Source organism: Aedes albopictus, chromosome 2 (assembly GCF_035046485.1).
Source record: "Aedes albopictus strain Foshan chromosome 2, AalbF5, whole genome shotgun sequence".
Taxonomy (NCBI): Eukaryota; Metazoa; Arthropoda; class Insecta; order Diptera; family Culicidae; genus Aedes; species Aedes albopictus.
This window is the reverse complement of record NC_085137.1, coordinates 10600684-10620982: the sequence shown is the minus strand read 5'-3', so window position 1 is coordinate 10620982 and position 20299 is coordinate 10600684. Positions and strand designations below refer to the sequence as shown.

Genomic DNA, 20299 nt, shown 5'->3' with positions numbered 1-20299 from the left:
AGAGATTTCTCCAGGAATTTCTTCAGGGATTCGTCAAGGAATTTTACCAGGAATTAATCGAGGAATCCCATCATAAATTATGTCAGCAATTCATCCAGGAATTTCTTCAGGAAACCCTTCGGGGATTTCTTCAGAAATTCTTCCAGAAATTTCTCTAGGAATACCTTCTGGAATTTTTTCAAGAATTCCTCCAAGAATTCTTCCAGATTTTTCTCTAGGAGTTCCGCTAAAATAATCCTCCAGGAACTTTTTCAGGGATTTTCCAAGGATTTCTCCACGAATTTCTCCAAGGATTCCCCCAGGAATTCCTTCAGAAATTCCTTCGTGAATTTTTCCAGGAATTCTTCCAGAAATTTCTCTAGAAATTTCTCAGGGGATTTTTTCAGAAATTTCTTCCAGAGTTCCTCTAGAGATTTCCCCAGAAATTTATCTAGTAATTGTTGCAAAAATTCCTCCAGGATTTTTTTCAAGGATTTCTCCAGCAATTTCCAAAGGAAAACCTACAGGAATTTCTCCAGGAATTCCTCCAAGATTTTATCCAGAAATTTCTCAAGAAACTCCTCCAGGAATTCTTCCGCGAATTACTCCAAGAATTTCCAGGAATTCATCCAGCAATTACTCTAGGAATCGATCAAGGAATCGCTTCTGGACATCCTTCAGAAATTATGTCAACCATTTCTCTAGGATTTTTTCCAGAAAATCTTCTGAAGATTTCTTCAGAAAATCTACTGAGGATTTTTTCAAAAATTCTTCCAGGAAACTTTTCAGGAATACCATCAGGAACTTTTCAGCTTTTTCTCCAGGAATTTCTCCTGAGATTCCTTCATGAATTGCTTCAGGGATTCCTCCAGGGATTCCTCCACGAATTTCTCCAGGGATTCCTTCAGTTCCTCTAAGGATTTTTCCAGCAAATCCTCTTGGGATTTCTTCAGAAATTCTTCCAGGAAATTTCAGCGGAAATACCTTAAAGAATTTTTTTAGGGATTCCTCCGGGTATTCCTCTCAAGATTCCTCCAGGGACTTCCTTACAAATGTCTTCAAGGGTTCCCCCACGGATTCTATCAGGGATACCTCGAAGATTTTTCCAGGAATTCCTCCATAACTTCCACTAGGAATTCCTCCAGGATTTTCTCTAGTGTTTTTTTTTTCATACATAGATAAATAATAAAATAGAAATCTCCCAAAACTCCTCTAGAAATTCATCCAGTATCTCTTTCAAGAATTCCTGTAGTAAATCCTCTAGGAAATCCATCATTGATTCCTCCAACAATTCCCACAGGAATACTTTTAGGAATTCTCTCAGGCATACTTCCAGGATTTTATCCTGGAATTTCTCCGGGAACTGCTACTGGAATTCCTCCAGGAATTACACCAGGAATTGCTTCAGAAATTCCTCCAGGAATTGCTCCCGGACATCCTTAAAAAAAAATATGTCCGGAATCCCTTTAGGCATTTCACAAGGAATTTCCCCTGAGATTCCATCAGGAATTGCTTCAGGGATTCTTTCAGAGATTTCTCCATGAATTTCTCCAGGGATTTTCGCAGGGATTCCTCCAGGAAATCCTCCAGCAGTTCCTCTAAGGATTCTTCCAGGAAATTCTCTAGGGATTTCTTCAGAAATTCTTCCAGTGAATTCTCCAGGAATACCTTCGGGAATTTTTCAGGGATTCCTTCAGGTATTCCTGCAGGTATTCCTTAAGAGATTCCTCCAGGGATTTCTTCACATTTTTTCAGGGATTCCCCCAGGGATTGCTCCAGAAATGACTCCAGAAATTCCGCTACAAATTCCTCCAGGCATTTCTCTAGGTATTTTTTTAGAAATAGAAAAATAACAGAAATAGAAGCAAAAATCTCCCAGAATTCCTCTGGAGATTCCTCCAGATATTCATCCAGTAATTCTTTTAAGAATTCCTCTAAAGATTCCTCAAACAATTCTCACAGGAATACCTCTAGAGTTGTTACAAAAATAAAAGAAATTAATTATAACAGAGCACATACACATACAGATACAGATACACATAGAGCCTTACAAATGCACAAATTAGGAACATCACAAATTGACGCAGCACAACACATTACATAAATGTGCCCTGTTATCCAGATGGATAACTCCTTCCGATCACAGGATGACGAGGTTTCATTTATTGATTTGGGTCCATCAGTCATCCTGGGAGTGTATTGAGTTGGCAGTATGCCTTTTAGTTCACAGTATTTGTTGCTGTGTTCATAGCTTGGTTTTGTCTAGAAAAACTAATCCTAATCGGGCATCCCGTTTCGGGTTTCGACACATGAGCTCAATAACTTGAAGTCCGTGGCAGGGAAAGGGTTTTGTCTCTAGTACTTGACCTCTGCCCGAAATGGCCTGAAAGTTGGCAATCAATATTGGGTTGCATTTCATGGGCCTCTATTTTTCCAGAACCCTATAAATGTGTATTAAAACTCGGGGAATATTTACCGTCTACCCCCGTTCGTTTGAACGGCACCTCATGCAAACCAACGGGGTTCATTTTTAATTTGAACATCTAGCAACTCTGTTAGCATCGAAAAACACACTACTGGCAACCTGATTTGGTGTTTTGTTTTGGTTCTGCGTTCTGTTTCACACCGTTCCATTAGCAGAATGACGTTTGAACCATTTTTAGTTTCAACGATGTGCAGATAAGAGGGGGTCAAACTAAAAAGTGTTCAGATTACATGCGGTCAAACGAACGAGGGTAGACGGTATCAGTTATTCCAATCTCAAAATTCGAACTACAGGGTGATTATTTATCCAGTTCTATATTTTAAAACTGCACCATTCACACTTTCGTAAGGAAATAACGAGAGTTCCACAGTACTCAAAATGTTCTTTACACTTTAGGTTGTTTAGCATAATTCTGAATTGAAGACAAATAAGTTGGATATTATGAGGTTTTCTCGCGTGAAAAAGGATTCATTGTAGCTCCGCATCAAAATGACAAATCCCGAGATGTTTGATACAGTTTTGAAAATAACACAGATATTTATCATACTTGATCAATGTCATTTCACTTATTGTTATGCCAAACGGCCATTTTGCCAAACGACTATGATGCCAGATTTCGCCAGAGACTATGACTATGCCAAACCCTATAGAATTAATGTAGTAAAATATTTTTCCAATCGGATGCCTTATTTTTCAATGCCATCATTTTTCCCCGAGTAACGAGGGAAAGAGCTGAGAAGTCGAATGCGACTCAATTCGTTGCTCGATGTCATTTAATTTGAGTCGCGATGCCTGAGGCTCTGGGATGTCGTGAACATCTCCCACATTTGTTTTACTGCAGTGCATAATATAATCAGAAGGAAAAGCTGAAATATAATTATACAAAAATATTACGTGCAGTTGTCCTTTGACTTCAAATTTACTTTTCTTTGCCACTTCAATGTACATCATCCATAATCTTTTAATTGAATCATGGTATAGTTATGCTGCATATCTATGAGGATATCATATCCGATTTCCATACAACTTTTCTTCTTGTAGGCTCCAAGTTAGAAATGACTGTTGATGAAATGGGGTAACGGTTGAATTTTGGACCCCTAGAGGACATTAGTTTGAATTTTAGTTAAAATCAAACAGATTCAGAGGGTATTTACACATAATGATGGTGTTAGTATGTTCGTAAAAGCCTCCACTGTCCGGTAAAAATACCCACAAGGTCATTTCTGCCTGAATATTTGATGAAAATAACTGATTTTTGAATCATTAGTTTTCACTGTTTTGGACACCCCAATATATTTTGGGCCCTCTTCAGTATATATTTTGGACACCCGGTGTTTAAACTCGTTTGAAACTATTTTGGAAGAATTTGCCGCTTGAATATGCTGTATCACATCCTAATTACTTGATTGACAAAGGCTGATTAGACGAACTTTGCGAATTTAATGCGCTAGAATTACGTTTTTGTTTACATCTGCAAGTTTCCTCAGCACCGCAATTTCTTTTTGTAAACATGATGCGACATTCGCACGGATGACGAGATTGGCAAAAACTAATTTCAAGGCAAAAAAGGATATTACCAGTTAGGAAATGATTGCTACCTAGGAGGGGCAATCTTATTTAGCGAATGATTCTAAAAATTTCCGTCATCTCATCATTAAACCTGTGTAAGTTGTGATAATACGACCCAGGGGATCCAAATTATATTGGTTACCCTACTACGCCGATTAACGCTTTATAAGGCCGAGAAAACTAGAAGAGTTGTCAACGCATACTAATGGAAATTATTATACCGTCAAGGCGCCATTCACTGTGGGGGCTCCATTCACCGTGTGCCTGCGAATATTTTTTTCATTATTCATTCAATCGTAATATGGAAATAATGAAAAAATATTCGCAGGCACACGGTGAACAGAGCCCCCACGGTGAATGGCGTCTTGACGGTATACATGATTACATGTACAAAACAATTTTCGTTTGAAAGAAACTCTCAAAAATCTTGGTGGCAATATTCTTGCCACTGCCCGTTTAGGGTACTTTTCTTCTTTTGACTTCATCAAAAAGCTGAAAAAGAGATTTTAGAGTGGATTAGGGCTTGCCCCATAATATAAACTGTGTAGTTCAGCTCATGTCAACCCATAATTTGATTATTTCTTAAAATATTTACTAAATCGACAGTTTTACAATAAAGTTGAGCTAAATTTCTTCACGCAGTCATATTTAGCCTTTTTTGAGACTACAAACAGCTCCAAAATTGTTGTTTAAGCTTTGTTTAATACAAAAAAAAAATACCAGGCGTTGTTAGTAATCTCAATTTTGCGTAAACCAAAAGTTCAAAATAAATTGTTATAAAACAAAAAAAAATAAAAACAGTATGTGGCAATATAGTTGCCACTGTCTTATAAAGGGTTAATAGGGGTATTATTCTGATAATATCGTATCAAACAAAACAAGTTTTCAATCACGAGATTCTCCTGAATTTAAAATAAAATCACATTTATTTTTTTACTTATTCATGTAAATTAATGCCTAATAAAAATGAATACTAAATTTGTTATTAATTTTTAAATATTTCCCGATAGATTTGAAAACTCCCTGAGAACTGCGTATGATATCAAGTCGTAAAATGTGGATAACAAAATGAGATATCAATTTGTTATCAATGAGAACTTATTCTGTTTTCAATTAGATATTCCAGTACATTTTTTTGTTATCATTTTTGTTATGTTAACACTTAAGTCATACAAAATGAAAACTCACTTTGATATCAAAATTCGTATTTGGAATCTCCGCGCCCGCCAGCCCGAATTTATATCGACGGTGATGAAATCGAGGCGGTTGAAGAATTCGTGTACTTGGGCTCACTGGTGACCGCCGACAACGACACCAGCAGAGACATTCAGAGGCAGCATTGTGGCAGGAAATCGTGCTTACTTTGGACTCCACAGAACTCTACGATCACCGTAACACGAAGTTAACTGTCTACAAAACGCTGATTAGACTGGTAGTCCTCTATGGGCACGAAACATGGACCCTACGTGCAGAGGACCAGCGCGCCCTTGGAGTTTTCGAACGGAAGGTGTTGCGTACCATCTACGGCGGAGTGTAGATGGAAGACGGGACTTGGAGAAGGCGAATGAACCACGAGCTGCATCAGCTGCTGAGAGACCCGGATAAAAAATCACCATTCATTACATGGTAAATATTATTAACATATGACTGATTTTATTGTTCACAATAAAACACATAGTAGATTTATTGTTACTTTTTACAATAGAAATCAAGCCCATATAGTTCGTACAATAAGTTAACATTAGCTTTATTAGTGACTAAGAGCCGATGCACACGGGCGGCGCGTCCACGCAGCGTGCACGCAAGTGCGTCCTGAGTTACACACAATCAAATGGGAGAATGCATCACGTCAGTTCGCATCGTACTCTTGTGCTGTGCGGACGTAAGCTCTCTCTGCTGCAGGAAGTTTTACTACCTAAAGCAATTCAACAGTACTTCTCAGTACTACCCACAATAGCACTTTTCAGCGCTAAATTTATACCTACTGATTCCTTTTCGATCCTTGCCTGGACCCGTGCCTTCGATTATTCGTTGGACCCGTTTCCGGAAGTCAAATTCCGTGAAACGGTGGTAATCCTACTTGGACACCGATTAGGGAAAAAACCTCCTGGAAGGTCGCTTCAAATTAAATCATGGTTGCATCATCGAACAAAAGGAAGGGTGAATCGTTGAATTCACCGCTTCCTTCCAAAAAAGTCGGTTTCAAAACTGTCGCTAAACGCGGCAAAGTTAGAAAGAAAGGAGAACTTTCAGCTTCTCCGCTTCCTTCTACTAAAACAATTGTTTCGGATGAAAATTTCGTTGAAATGAGTAATCCTTATGAAACGCTGAACAATTTTTCGGAACAGCAAATTGAGGATGCCTCTAGCCCAGGTACTTCAATTTCTGCTAAAAAACAACGGGTGCCGCCAATCGTGGTCAGCGTCTGTGAATTTGCTGGTTTTAGGCAGGAGATCTTGAACTCCATAAGGGGAATCAAGGTTTCCTTCCAAATTGCCAGGAAAGGAGACTGCCGCGTATTGCCGGAAACCCTGAAAGATCGGGATCTTCTTCTCAAGTACCTTACTGAGAAGAAGCATAAATTTTTCACATACGACGACAGGTCTGCACGCTTGTTCAAAGTCGTATTAAAAGGTCTCTCTAGTGATGACAAATCACCTGATGAGATCAAAACTGAACTCAACTTATTACTTGGATTCACTCCAGTTCAAGTAATAAAAATGAAAAAGAGAACCCGGTCTGAGAATCCTCGGCAGGGTATCTCTCAAGAATTTTATTTAGTTCACTTCAACAAAAGTGATCTAAATAACTTGAAATATTTGGAAAAGGCGAAGAAAATGTTTCTTGTCCAAGTGACATGGGAACATTTTCGTAAGCCTGGGGGAAATTTCCAGAACCCAACTCAGTGCCGTCAGTGCCAAGGTTGGGGGCACGGATCGAAACATTGCCACATGGATGCTAAATGCATGATTTGTGGAGGTTCTTCTCACGCCAAGGACAACTGTCCGGTAAGGGAAGATACCAGGAAGTTTAAATGTACGAATTGCGGTGGCAACCATAAGTCAAACTTTTGGGATTGCCCTATTCGCAAAAAAGTTGTCGAATCACGTGCCCGGCAGATGAATGGAAACGCTAGTCGTACCCGAAACTCTGCAGGTAGAATTTCTAACAACACAAATTCTTCCATCAACGATCGGTTGAATAATTTTCATACCGCTCGTACCTATTCGCCGGAGGTAGTTAACCACCAAACAAATCTTCGAGCAAATAATCTACCCTCCAGCAGTGGAGTGAGTAATATTTCTAATTTTGTTCAATCGAATCGAGCTACCTATGCCCATGTGGCTGCGGGTAAGCAAAATTCAAATAATTCCTATCACCAAACATCAAATTCGGAAAATGCACGTGATTCAGGCATGTCTGCTTCCGATTTTGACTTTTTATCTGAACAATTGCAACAAATGATTGATGCAATGTTCAAAACTCAAACTATGGCTGAAGCAGTCCAAGTTGGAGTTAAATTTACAAATAAAATAGTAATTGGATTACGTTTTGGTAATGGATCCAAATAAATTTTTGAACATTTTAAACTGGAATGCTCGTTCTCTAAATGGTAAAGAGGATGAGCTATTCCATTTTTTAACAGTTAATAATGTGCATATTGCAGTTATTACTGAAACTTATCTAAAACCTGGGTCTTCAATCAAACGAAACCCAAACTATTTTATTTATAGAAATGATCGCCTAGATGGAGCATGTGGTGGAGTTGCTATCATCGTCGACAGGCGCATCAAGCACCAAATTTTTTCATCATTCGAAACCAAAGTTTTTGAAACTTTGGGTGTTTCTGTTGAAACAAACTTTGGTAAACATACTTTCATTGCGGCCTACTTGCCTTTTCAATGCACTGGCCAGCAAATAGATTTTCTTAAATCTGATTTGCGAAAATTAACTCGCAACAGGTCCAAATTTTTCATAATTGGTGATTTTAATGCGAAACACCGCTCGTGGAATAATCTTCAGTCCAATTCAAACGGCAGGATTTTATTTGATCAGTGCTCTTCAGGATATTTTTCTATTCTATATCCCGATAGCCCCACTTGTTTTTCTTCTGCTAGAAATCCCTCAACAATTGATTTGGTCTTAACTGACTCAAGTCAGCATTGTAGCCAATTGATTACTCATGCTGACTTTGATTCTGATCATCTTCCTGTAACATTTCAAATTTCCCATGAAGCGATTTTTAATCCCATCAGCTCTACTTTCAATTATCACAGAGCTGACTGGGATACATATAAAACATACATCGATAGCCATTTAGATGTTAATGTTTCATTGGAAACACATTTTGATATTGACAATGCCCTCGAAACTTTGACTAGTACTATAGTCGAAGCTAGAAGCGCATCAATACCAAAGTGTGAAGTCAAATTCGACTCAGTTATTATTGACGACGATCTGAAACTTCTGATCCGTCTTAAAAACGTGAGAAGAAGACAATTCCAACGAACTCGAGATCCTGCTTTGAAAGTAATCTGGCAGGATCTTCAGAAGGAAATTAAAAAACGTTTCACCGAATTGAGAAACAAAAAATTTGCAAATAAAGTTTCTCAATTAAACCCCGGCTCTAAGCCGTTTTGGAAATTGACAAAAATTTTGAAAAAACCTCAGAAGCCTATTCCTGCGCTGAAAGAGGATAACAAAATATTATTAACTAATTCTGAAAAAGCACAAAAACTTGCCAAACAGTTTGAAAGTGCGCATAATTTCAGTATAGGTCTCACTAGTCCAATAGAACATCAGGTTGCCCGCGAATTCGAAAACATTCTCAATCATGAGAACATTTTCGACAATTCATTGGGCACTGATTTGGACGAAGTGAGATCTATTATAAAGAAGTTTAAGAATATGAAAGCTCCGGGTGATGACGGAATTTTCTATATTCTCATCAAAAAACTTCCAGAAAGTTGCTTATCATTTTTGGTTAATATATTTAACAAATGTTTTCAGTTAGCATATTTTCCTGAAAAATGGAAAAATGCTAAAGTTGTTCCAATTTTGAAGCCTGACAAAAATCCTGCCGAAGCTTCTAGTTATCGTCCAATTAGCTTACTGTCATCTATCAGTAAACTTTTTGAAAAACTTATTTTAAATAGAATGATGATTCATATTGATGAAAATTCTATTTTTGCCAATGAGCAGTTCGGATTCCGCCATGGTCATTCGACTACTCATCAACTTTTACGGGTAACGAATTTCATTCGTTCCAATAAATCTGAAGGTTATTCCACTGGTGTAGCACTTCTTGACATAGAAAAAGCATTCGATAGTGTTTGGCACGAAGGCTTGATCGTAAAATTGAAACATTTTAATTTTCCACTATATATTATTAAAATTATTCAAAATTATTTATCGGATCGAACACTTCAGGTAAATTATCAAAATTCCAAGTCAGATAGATTACCTGTAAGAGCTGGTGTTCCACAAGGCAGCATACTGGGACCAATCTTATACAATATTTTTACCTCCGACTTACCTGATTTGCCACAGGGATGTCAAAAATCGTTATTTGCAGATGACACAGGAATCTCAGCCAAGGGGCGAAGTTTGCGTGTCATTTGTAGTAGATTGCAAAAAAGTTTAGATATTTTTTCTTCTTATTTGCAAAAATGGAAGATTTCTCCAAATGCTTCCAAAACTCAACTTATCATATTCCCACATAAGCCAAGAGCTCTTTATTTGAAACCCTCAAGTAGACATGTTGTCACTATGAGGGGAACTCCAATAAATTGGTCGGAAGAAGTTAAGTATCTAGGGCTCTTACTAGGTAAAAACTTAACTTTTAAAAACCACATAGAAAGCATTCAAACTAAGTGCAATAAATACATTAAGTGTTTAAAGCATTGTCCACTTAGAATCCGGACGCATGGCATATTTTCTAGGGACGCTCTCAATGATCACAACCTTCATTTTTTTTTCAGCAGTCTGATCCTACACTAGTCCTCTTTTAACGGTGAAAATTTCATCGATTTTCTTGCTACGAGTGAAAAGTTATTTCAGATTGAAGACAAGAGAAGGAAAAAAATCTTGCACAAACACGTTGAAAATTTAGCGTGGTCAGGTACGGCAGTCGCAAAAAATGTTAATATCTCCAAAACCATTATGTGTTTTGTGCACAGATGTTGTTAATCATGGCATAAAGAAGTGTTCCAGAAGATTAAAGCTTGGGTTCATTGATTAATCTGCTTGGAATTCGAAGATTTGGCAACAAGTACGAAATCTGGGCATCGTTTTTTAAAAACAAGATGATGAGAATAAATTTATACAAGGATGACAGCTTCAATAAGCGCGTGCTGCTTTTCAAAAACGCACACAAGGGATCTATAGAGGTTTTACCTATTTTGATGATCTGTCGCGGCAGCCGGAGCCGTTCAGTGGTTTCGTCATAGATGGGTAGTATTTATCATCGAAAAAACACTCAAATTTCGCGTTCACTCTATTCACCAAATTGCCTCTCATTTCGCAATAAGAAAAACTTTTTGAATTTTTTCTTCGGAATCCTAATCAGACTAATCAAGGTACTCAGGAAATTGCATAGACGACCTGATTGTTGGACTAACATGCCGATGGGATTGATTCTAAAATTTACCACCGTTGTGCAGATTTTTAAGGAAGTTAATACGGAAAAAGTGAAAAAATGTATTTGAAATAAAAATAAATAATTTCAATGTAATTTTTCCATGAAACTATAATAAATAATCTTTGTTTTGAGGGCTTCACCTTTTATGTTTGTTATTCCATCCCTGAGATATACGTGATTTTGTCCGTCCGGATTCTAAGTGGACAATGCCTTATACCCACTTATTAATAGAAAATCAAAACTTTGTCGCAAAAACAAATTTTTGATTTATAAACAAATTTTCAGACCGGCCATGTTGTACGCTGTCCCAATATGGTCCAGCTGTTGCAATACCAGAAAGAAGCAACTTCAGAGGATTCAAAATAAAATTTTGAAAATGATTCTGAAGTTGCCTCCCTGGTATAGCACTAATGAGTTGCATCAAATTTCTAATATTGAAACATTGGAACAGATGTCAACTAAAATCATTGCCAACTTTCGTCAAAAATCGTTGCAGTCTTCTATTGCTACGATTAGCTCTTTGTATAATTAATTTAAGGTGGGTTAGGGTTAGGATAAGTTGAAAAAAAATGTATTTCTGACATGCAGGTGAAAAATAAAGCCTGCAAAAAATCTTAACTGCTACAGCAAATGAAATGTAATATGTTATTAATTAGTATTGATAATAGCTTAAATTTATTTCACCAAATTAGGATGATAGTGTGTTATAATACACAGAACACCTAGATTAAGTTGAAGAATGTAAAAATTGATTGAGATACTAATAAAAATTATTAAAAAAAAAATAAAAAAATAAAAAAAAAAAAATGGGAGAATGCACAAGAGAACGCAACGCTGCCGCACCGCAAACGCGCCGCACCGTGTGCGGCACGCAATGTCAACGCATGCCCCACAGGAACGCTGCGGCGACGCAGCGTGAATTCACGCAGCGTCAATTAACGCTCGTGTGCATCGGCTCTAATTGATTCGATTGTTTTTCAATAGTTCTATAATAATTTAAAGTTACTATCAGTAAAAATTAATTTAAGTTGTTTTTATATAGTTGCAAAAGTGCCTGCAAAGTTCTCATGGACTTTTCATTAAAAAAGAGTTTATTTCTCAATTACACTTAAAAACAATTCGTAACAAATAAATAACAATAAACATTATTGTTGCTTGGATCATGTTTGTATAATCAAATACAAAATCACTTGACATATTTTTTATAGTTTTCGTTTTAAATTTGAGTACAGTAGATGTTTCGGTTATCGAATGTTATTCGCCAAAACTTCAACGACTGACAGATGTCAAGCCGTGTTGGCAGAGGAAGCTCTCAATGAATAACTGAGGAAGTAGTTATAGAAAACTAGCTGAAAAGCAGGTTTTAGCCAAGCGAGGACGTTACGACAAGAAAAAGATGAACAATGATTTTTCTAATGTTTTCCAATAAATTAAAGGAATCTAGAAAATAGTAAACTACCATTGATAACAATACAAATACAATTTGTTTAATGGGGTCAATTGAACCGATGTTAAAATAAACATGCAATAATATTTGTTGTTATGTAAACAGATTTCGCCTTTGAAAACCAAAGAATTCATATTTCTCGGTAACATTTTTCTTCAGCATTTACAGATTCTAATGGCCACATGAATTGTGAACGATTTATGGTATGAATCATACGACCTGAGGTCTGACTTGTGATATTTGGCAGTTATTTGAAAAGATTGATAATAGATCTTATCAACAGCTGCCAAGCAACACATACCAGACAGACATCAGAGTGTTTGACTCATCATAAAATGTGCATATCATTCTGGCGGCTGTTAGTGCTCGTAAATGCTGGATATAAATGTTAGCGAGAAATATAAATTCTATGAATTTTCAAAAGCGAAAACTGCCTACAAATAACAACAAATATTATTGTATTTTTATTGCAACAAGGATTTATTTGACGCCATTCAATTAATTGTATTTGTATTGTAAGAACAATGAAAAAACATTAAGATATATGGTTTTCTTTTGAAAATTGCCCTAAAAATGTCTCATAAAAACACAATACATTCTATTGTTTTTCGCAAAAAAGGGTATGAAAATTTTCTCAAAATTTTATGGTTAAGATACATAACGACCACCATTTTTTATTGTAAAAGTGCCATTTACCATTCGCCGGATGGTATAGAACAATAGGGGTGATGGTGAGTGTGCTGTTTTAATTACAATACGTTTAATGGTGAATATTTTTCGAAAAAATGGTGTTGTAACAATAAAATTGATCGTATTTTTATGATATTTTTTATCAGGGGAACCAACCATCGTCCATACCGCAAAACCGGGAGGCTACGGTGGGCGGGTCACGTCATCAGGATGTCGGATAGCAACCCGACTAAAATGGTCCTCGAGAGTCATCCGACCGGTACAAGAAGACGTGGAGCGTAGCGAGCTAGGTGGGTCGATCAAGTGGGGAACGATCTGCGGACCCTACGCAGAGTGCGGAACTGGAAACAAACAGCCATGGACCGAGTGGAATGGAGACGGCTACTATGTACAGCAGATGCCCCCCGGTTCGTAGGTATCAAATTTGTTTAAAATGAACTCGTTAGTGATAAATATATGATTCACATCAGAAACGACATGGGACTGTCATGCGAAGAGGGGCAGAGTACTTGTTCACTTGAAAAACGTTTCAAATAAGAGCTGGCTTTGTTTTTCACGAGATTTGTGTGCCTGAAATTGTGAGTAGATACAAAAGTCGGATAGTGTGGCGGTCATATTGGTATTCTAACAGGCTTGTCTTGAAAACTTCTTTAAAAATTTAGCAAGGGCATCATTTTTAAATATCTTTATATTATTTTTTTTGACACTAAATTACTTATTGTTTCGAATGTATAGGTATTCGTTGTCTAATAAAAAAAATCATACTTTTTTGAAAATTTAACAATTTTTTTAACTTTTCTATTTGTTACGCCTGCTACCTGAGTTTCAATATTACTATGTTTTTTTTTCGAAAATAGGGTCACTGAATCACTGGAAAACAAATTCAGCTATGTATGTAAAACTGTGCCCCACATCAGAGCAAAATATATCTGGTCACACTACATATAGGGCATGCCAGTATTTTTCTCCGTTGAAATTAATGTTTGGTTTAGATTTCGGGCAGATAAATGTTGACCAAACTTGGCATAGATCATTAAATATATACAAACATGTGATGAAAAAATGGAAATGATCTAACTTATGCAGCACTTATATGAACACCACAAAGTAGTGGATCACCTGTGCTACCATGGAAAAGAGAGGGTTAAGTATATAAGAAATTGAATCGTGATAATAACAAAACGTGATTGAATAAGAAACGATAAGACAACAGAAAATTTATAATTCAAACATGCGAAGTTTATGAACAGCACAAATTCCTGGTATTGATACGAGTACCTAGAGATAGTTAACCTGGCTTTTAGATTAGGATAACGGATTCGCACGTCGCAAATAACAACGATTTACTAATTCCTGAATTTGAAATACTTCGAACGGATTAATGATATTTTATTGCACCAAATTGGTGGTTGGTTGATAGTGTACCGTATCGCGTTCTATAGGTCCGGGATGTTATCAGCTTCGATAAATAATTTCGGTATAAAAGATGTTAACCCAAACCAGTAGACCAGATTCAGTAGATTTAGTTGCACAAGTCATGTTCCGTTTGAGCCTGCTGTTCGTGCTTCTCGGCGCCATCGCTGTCTTCGGAGGCAGTAAGTTGTAAAATAGGTACATTCTAGAGCAATCTTTCATGTGAACAAATTGATCCATTACTAGCTCTTTCCCCGGAGTTCCTCGAATGGGAAGGTCGTATTGTCGGAGGTCAAAATGCTGCTTCCGGACAGTTCCCGTACCAGGTTTCTCTACGCTCATCGGCAAATCATCATTTCTGTGGTGCTTCGATCATCAACAACCGTTGGGTCTTGTCGGCCGCTCACTGTACCGTTGGACGCACCCTGGCCAATACCCGTGTCGTCGTAGGAACTCATCTGTTGAACAGCGGAGGATTCTCCCACGCCTCGTCCCGCATCGTAAATCATGGATCATACAACGCAAACACCTTGGCAAACGACGTTTCGTTGGTGCAGACGGCTTCGGTCATCGGCTTCAACAGCTTGGCTCAGCCTATTGGATTGGGTGCCACTAACATCGTCACTGCCAGTGGAGCTCTAGTTTCTGGATGGGGTCGGCTGGGATCTACTGCTGGCGTTCCGAACAACCTGCAGTGGCTGAGCACCAGCATTATCTCCCTGGCGGACTGTCGTGCCCGTCACACGGTCGCCAACCGTGCCAGCGTCTTCGATAACACCATTTGTACGCTGAGCCCGACGGGCCAGGGTACGTGCATGGGTGATTCTGGTGGCCCATTGGTCCATGGAGGACTCCAACAGGGAATTGTTTCGTGGGGTATACCTTGCGCTCAAGGTTTTCCCGATGTGTTCGCTCGCGTTTCTTCGCACCGCACCTGGATTCTGAACAACGCCGTCTGAGAATTTTAGACCAGGATTATCCACTGAATACAACAGTTTATTATTGACATGATATTATCTACAAATACCAAATATCTTGATAATTCACATTCCGATCTCTTCAAAGCATTTTATATACAAGGTGAACTTGGTTACCAACCGCGCTGATGATTAGAATCTAGAGGTGTGGTCCTACTGTGGTTGTAAATCGGCATCATCCAGAATGGCCGGAACAGTCAAAAAACGTGGTTTAGACTAATTCAAATACGAGCTAATTTTATTCGCGTCTACACTTGACTACACTCAGACAAATGACATAATATGGAATACATAAGAACACATTATGAAATTTACCCATATCTTAAAAGTAAGATTTTCATAAGGACCGTAGACTTTGGCCAGACCCCCCGTCCCCCCCTCCGAGTCTACGTAGTTTATGGACAGGCCCTAAGTAGGTCTACACTGAAACAAATTTTGTTGTGGAAACTACCGATTTCATAGTAAAATTACTAACCGTACCTATGATTTGTTGGTGTTACGTCACAGGCGCTAGCACACTGAACACAAGTGTAGAGAGAAAAATATTATACCTACCATTGTAATACATTGACTTGTTTACGTTTGATCAAAACCCTTTTGTATACGCCGTGAATAAAACACGTTTCGTAAAGAGTAAACCGATTTCCGTATTTCCTACGCGTTCGAAAGTTCCCTGCGGTCGAAATCTCTGCTTTGGTCATTCCCTGTACCGACAGGTTATTGGCCCAGTTTCGGGAATTGCGGAATCGTTTCGGTTCGGCGGTGAAAATCGCGGATTTCGTGCGGTTGTTGTGTGTCGTCGCTGGCTGGTGCAAAGGCGGTGAGGTGTGGACTTGTCACCCCCGGAAAGTTGCTGGATGTGAGCGGGATGGCGGATCTTGGAAAGTTTTCCATAGTCAAGCTCGGGAACAGCAACTACGGAACATGGAAGTTCCAAATGGAAATGTTCCTCACCAGGGAGGAACTTTGGCACACGGTGGACGAAGTAAAGCCGGAACCGGAGACGGATGCTTGGCGGAAGGCGGACAAAAAGGCCAGAGCTACGATCAGGCTATGTATCGAGCAGAGCCAGTACCCTCTTATCAAAGACTGCACGACGGCGAGAGCGGTATGGGATGCGCTTAAAGCGTATCACGAAAAATCAACAATAACATCACAGCTGTCATTGTTGATCCGACTTTGCGACTCAAAGCTCGGCGAATCCGGTGATGTGGAGCGGCATCTACTGGAGATGGACACTCTGTTCGACAAGCTCGAAAATGCTGGCCTGGATTTGGAGGAAAAGCTGAAAATCGCCATGGTACTGCGCAGCATGCCAGAGTTGTACCATTTTCTGGCATCGGCTTTGGAGGCTCGGCCGGACGATGATATCACCATGGAGTTGGTTCGATCGAAGCTGATGGATGAGTATCACAAGAGGCTGGAGCGGTGCGGTAAGTCGTCGTCGAAGGAACAGGTGCTGAAGACACAGAAAGCGAGCACCGAAAAAGTCTGCTTTTTCTGTAAGAAACCTGGCCACTTCAAACGTGACTGCAGGAAGTGGCAGGCTCAGGTGAATGCTGACGATTGCGAACCATCTGGGAGCAAACCGGCTGGTAAGAAATACCCGGCGAAGGCGAAGGCAAAACAGGCGACGGACAAGGATGAATCTGCGGCGGTGTTTTTGGTAGAAGAAAAAAGTGAATCCACTAGTTTGGCAAAAAGAAAAAGTGTTTGGACGGTGGACAGTGGCGCGTCGTGCCACATGACCGGCGACGAAAAGTTTTTGGATGAGTTGGTGAAGTCGTCCAACGTGCAGGTGTCAATGGCCAACGGAAAAAGTGCACCGTCTGGAGGTGTCGGCAGCGGAAGTGTCAGAGGTGTCACCGGAGCCGGAAAACCGATCAAGATAGAGCTCGGAAAGGTCCTCTACGTGCCTGATTTGGACAGTGGTTTGCTGTCTGTCAGCAAAATAACGGACAACGGCTACAGTGTTCTGTTCAAGCGAGACAGCGTCGAGGTGATTGATCAGGCGAGCAAAGTTATTGCCCTAGGGGGACGAAGTGGAGACTTGTACGAGTTGAAGCAGTCGGAGTGCGTGGCGGTGGCAAAATCCAGGAACCATTCCACCAATTGCCAGCATACGTGGCATCGCCGGTTCGGGCATCGGCATCACTCGGTGTTCGACAGGATCAGGAAGGAGGAACTAGTGCTGGGCATGAAGCTGGTCGATTGCGGTGCACGAATTCAGTGCGAGTCCTGCCTGGAGGGGAAAATGGCGCGTTTGCCGTTCCCGCAGCAGTCGGTGCGGAAGAGCACACAGCCGTTGGACCTGATACACACGGATTTGTGTGGTCCAATGAGCAACGCGTCGGCCGGAGGACGGAAGTATTTTTTGACGCTTATCGACGATTACTCCAGGTACCTTGTCCTGTACCTACTGAGAGACAAGTCTCAGGCGAAGGATTGCATCAAGAGCTACGTAAGGATGGTGGAAAACAAGTTCGGTCGGAAGCCATGGATTATTCGTTCCGACCGTGGCGGCGAATTCGTCAATAAGGAGTTGAAGCAGTTCTACTCGGACGAGGGGATCGAAATGCAGCTGACAGCGGGATACTCGCCGGAACAGAATGGTGTCGCCGAACGGCGGAACCGTTATTTGCAGAAGATGGCGATGTGCATGCTTCTCGATGCTGGTCTAGAGAAACAGTATTGGGGAGAAGCTGTGGCAGCAGCTGCATACATCCAGAATCGATTGCCGAGCCGCACAGTGCACAAAACTCCATTCGAGCTATGGAGTGGCCAGAAACCGGACATCGGGCACCTGAAGGTTTTCGGGTGCGAAGCTTTCGTCCATGTTCCGGACGCGAAGCGAGGTAAAATGGACAGCAAGGCCAAGAAGCTCATATTCGTTGGCTATGATTGCGGATCAAAAGCATATCGGTTTCTGAACAAGCAGACGAACCAGATTACCGTAAGCAGGGACGCAAAGTTTCTGGAGTTGGGTTCGCAGCTTCAGGAGGAGCGACTTCCGGAACAGGTTGTGGAATCAAGATCGGAGGTGGAGGCATTGCCACCGGAGGTGGAGCTGGACGCTCTGCAGCAACAGGTGGACGAGCCGGAACCACCCGGAACCGGAAGCGGCGATGATGCAAGTTTGCGGGATGAACCATCGTTTCGTGGTTTCGATGACGCGGACACAACCGATGAGGAGTTTTTCGATCCGGATGAAGCAAATACAAATGTAGAACAACCACGAAGGTCGCGACGGTCGAATGCTGGTGCGCTACCGAAGCGTATGGAGGATTACGTTGTTGGCGTGGCGCGATTGACTGAGAGTAAACCCAAGAACTACAAGGAAGCGGTCAATAGTGCACGAAAGTCGGAGTGGATCAAAGCCATGGACGAAGAATACCAGTCTCTTCTGTCCAGAGGTACATGGTCCCTGGTACCATTGCCTGCCGGACGACAAGTCATCGGGTCAAGGTGGGTATTCAAGGAGAAAAAGGACTCACTTGGGCAGACCGTGCGGTTTTAAGCAAGGTTGGTTGCCCAAGGATTCGGACAACGTTTTGGCGTAGATTATGGGGAAGTATTTGCGCCAGTCGCTATGCAGTCAACCCTGAGAGTGCTTCTAACGGTGGCGGGTCACCGGAAGTACCATGTGCGGCACATTGATGTTAAGAACGCCTACCTGAACGGGGTCCTCCAGGAGGAAATATTCATGCGGCAGCCACCTGGATTCTCGGTGCCGGGCAAGGAGAAGCTTGTTTGTAGACTGAAGCGGAGCCTCTACGGGCTTAAACAGGCAGCCCGGGTTTGGAACAACACCGTGAAGGAGATCATGTTGGAGCTCGGCTTCCGGCAGTCGGAATCGGACGTTTGCCTCTACGCAAAGCAACTGAAGAGCGGTGACTGGATTTACGTGCTCATGCACGTGGACGACATGATCGTGGCCACCAAGGACGATCGGGAGATAACACGGCTGGAAACAGCTTTGCAGAAGAAGATAGAAATCACGTCCCTTGGCGAGATAAAGTCATTTCCTAGGCATCAAGGTCAGGAAGGATGACCGCGGCGTATTCTGCCTCAGTCAGCGAGCGTTCATTCGAGAGATTGCTTGCCGTTTTGGACTTGATCAAGCGAAGCCTTCAAAGTACCCTTTGGACGTCGGCTACTGGAAGCAGGACAGTGAGGCGCTACCCGACAATGAGGAATACCACAGTCTGGTAGGCGCGCTCCTCTATGTATCAACCAATACGAGACCGGATATTTCGGAGGCAGTTTCCATACTAAGCCGGAAGAGTACATGTCCAACACAACACGACTGGGTTGAACTTAAACGGATTGTGCGTTATTTGATTGGAACTGAAGATTACGAACTACGACTGGATGGCGGACAGGAAGACGGATTGACGCTCAACGGATTCTGCGACGCAGACTGGGCGGGCGATTCGCGGGACAGGAAGTCAACCAGCGGATTTCTGTTCCAAGTCGGGCGAGCAACGGTAAGTTGGGCGAGCCGAAAACAGAATTGCGTGGCAACATCGACGATGGAGGCAGAATATATAGCGCTCTCCGAAGCGGCGTCGGAAGCTGTTTGGTTGCGCAGGCTGTTGAACGAGCTCGGCGAGGAGCAGCAGGAGCCCACGACGATACAGGAAGACAACCGCAGCTGCATGGAGTTTGTTTCGTTGGAGCGGCAGAACAAGCGGAGCAAGCACATAGATACAAAACTGCATCACGCTAAGGATCTGTGTGCGAGAGGAGATATTCAACTGCGGTACTGTCCTACTGAAAGGATGGTTGCCGACATTTTCACAAAACCTCTGGGGCCTACTAAGATCTACCAGTTCGCGGTGAGCCTCGGACTCACAACGGAATAAGGATACGCTCTGTTCAGCGTTAAGCGAGGAGGAGTGTTGGTGTTACGTCACAGGCGCTAGCACACTGAACACAAGTGTAGAGAGAAATAGTAGTTTACGCAACAAGGTGCAGTATAGACCTGTGCGCCGATTATATTTTGCTCGGCGGCGGCGTGAGGGCCATTTTAGCCGGCGGCGGCGGCGTCATCGGCGTCACGCCGGTGGCAGCTTTCGGCGGCGGCGGCGGCGGCGTGA

General features: G+C 41.2%; 2 protein-coding genes across 2 annotated transcripts in view; one reads left to right on the top strand and one right to left on the bottom strand.

The window, feature by feature from the left end:
• Nucleotides 1–20299, bottom strand: part of LOC115266773 (ATP-binding cassette sub-family C member 10) — a 59529-nt gene that overhangs the window by 13947 nt on the left and 25283 nt on the right. The window lies entirely within an intron of this gene.
• On the top strand, nt 14248–15234 carry LOC109398291 (chymotrypsin-2-like). The gene is made up of 2 exons (XM_019670626.3): nt 14248–14405; nt 14470–15234. Exons 1-2 carry the CDS (start codon nt 14297–14299, stop codon nt 15180–15182), a joined length of 822 nt encoding a protein of 273 aa, XP_019526171.3. The 5' UTR covers nt 14248–14296; the 3' UTR covers nt 15183–15234.

Excerpts from the sequence above, each read along its gene's own strand:
- LOC109398291 (XM_019670626.3), top strand. The coding sequence starts at position 14,297 with ATGTTAACCCAAACCAGTAGACCAGATTCAGTAGATTTAGTTGCACAA. Across the intron at positions 14,406-14,469 it reads CATCGCTGTCTTCGGAGGCA|CTCTTTCCCCGGAGTTCCTC; the intron begins GTAAGTTGTAAA and ends ATCCATTACTAG.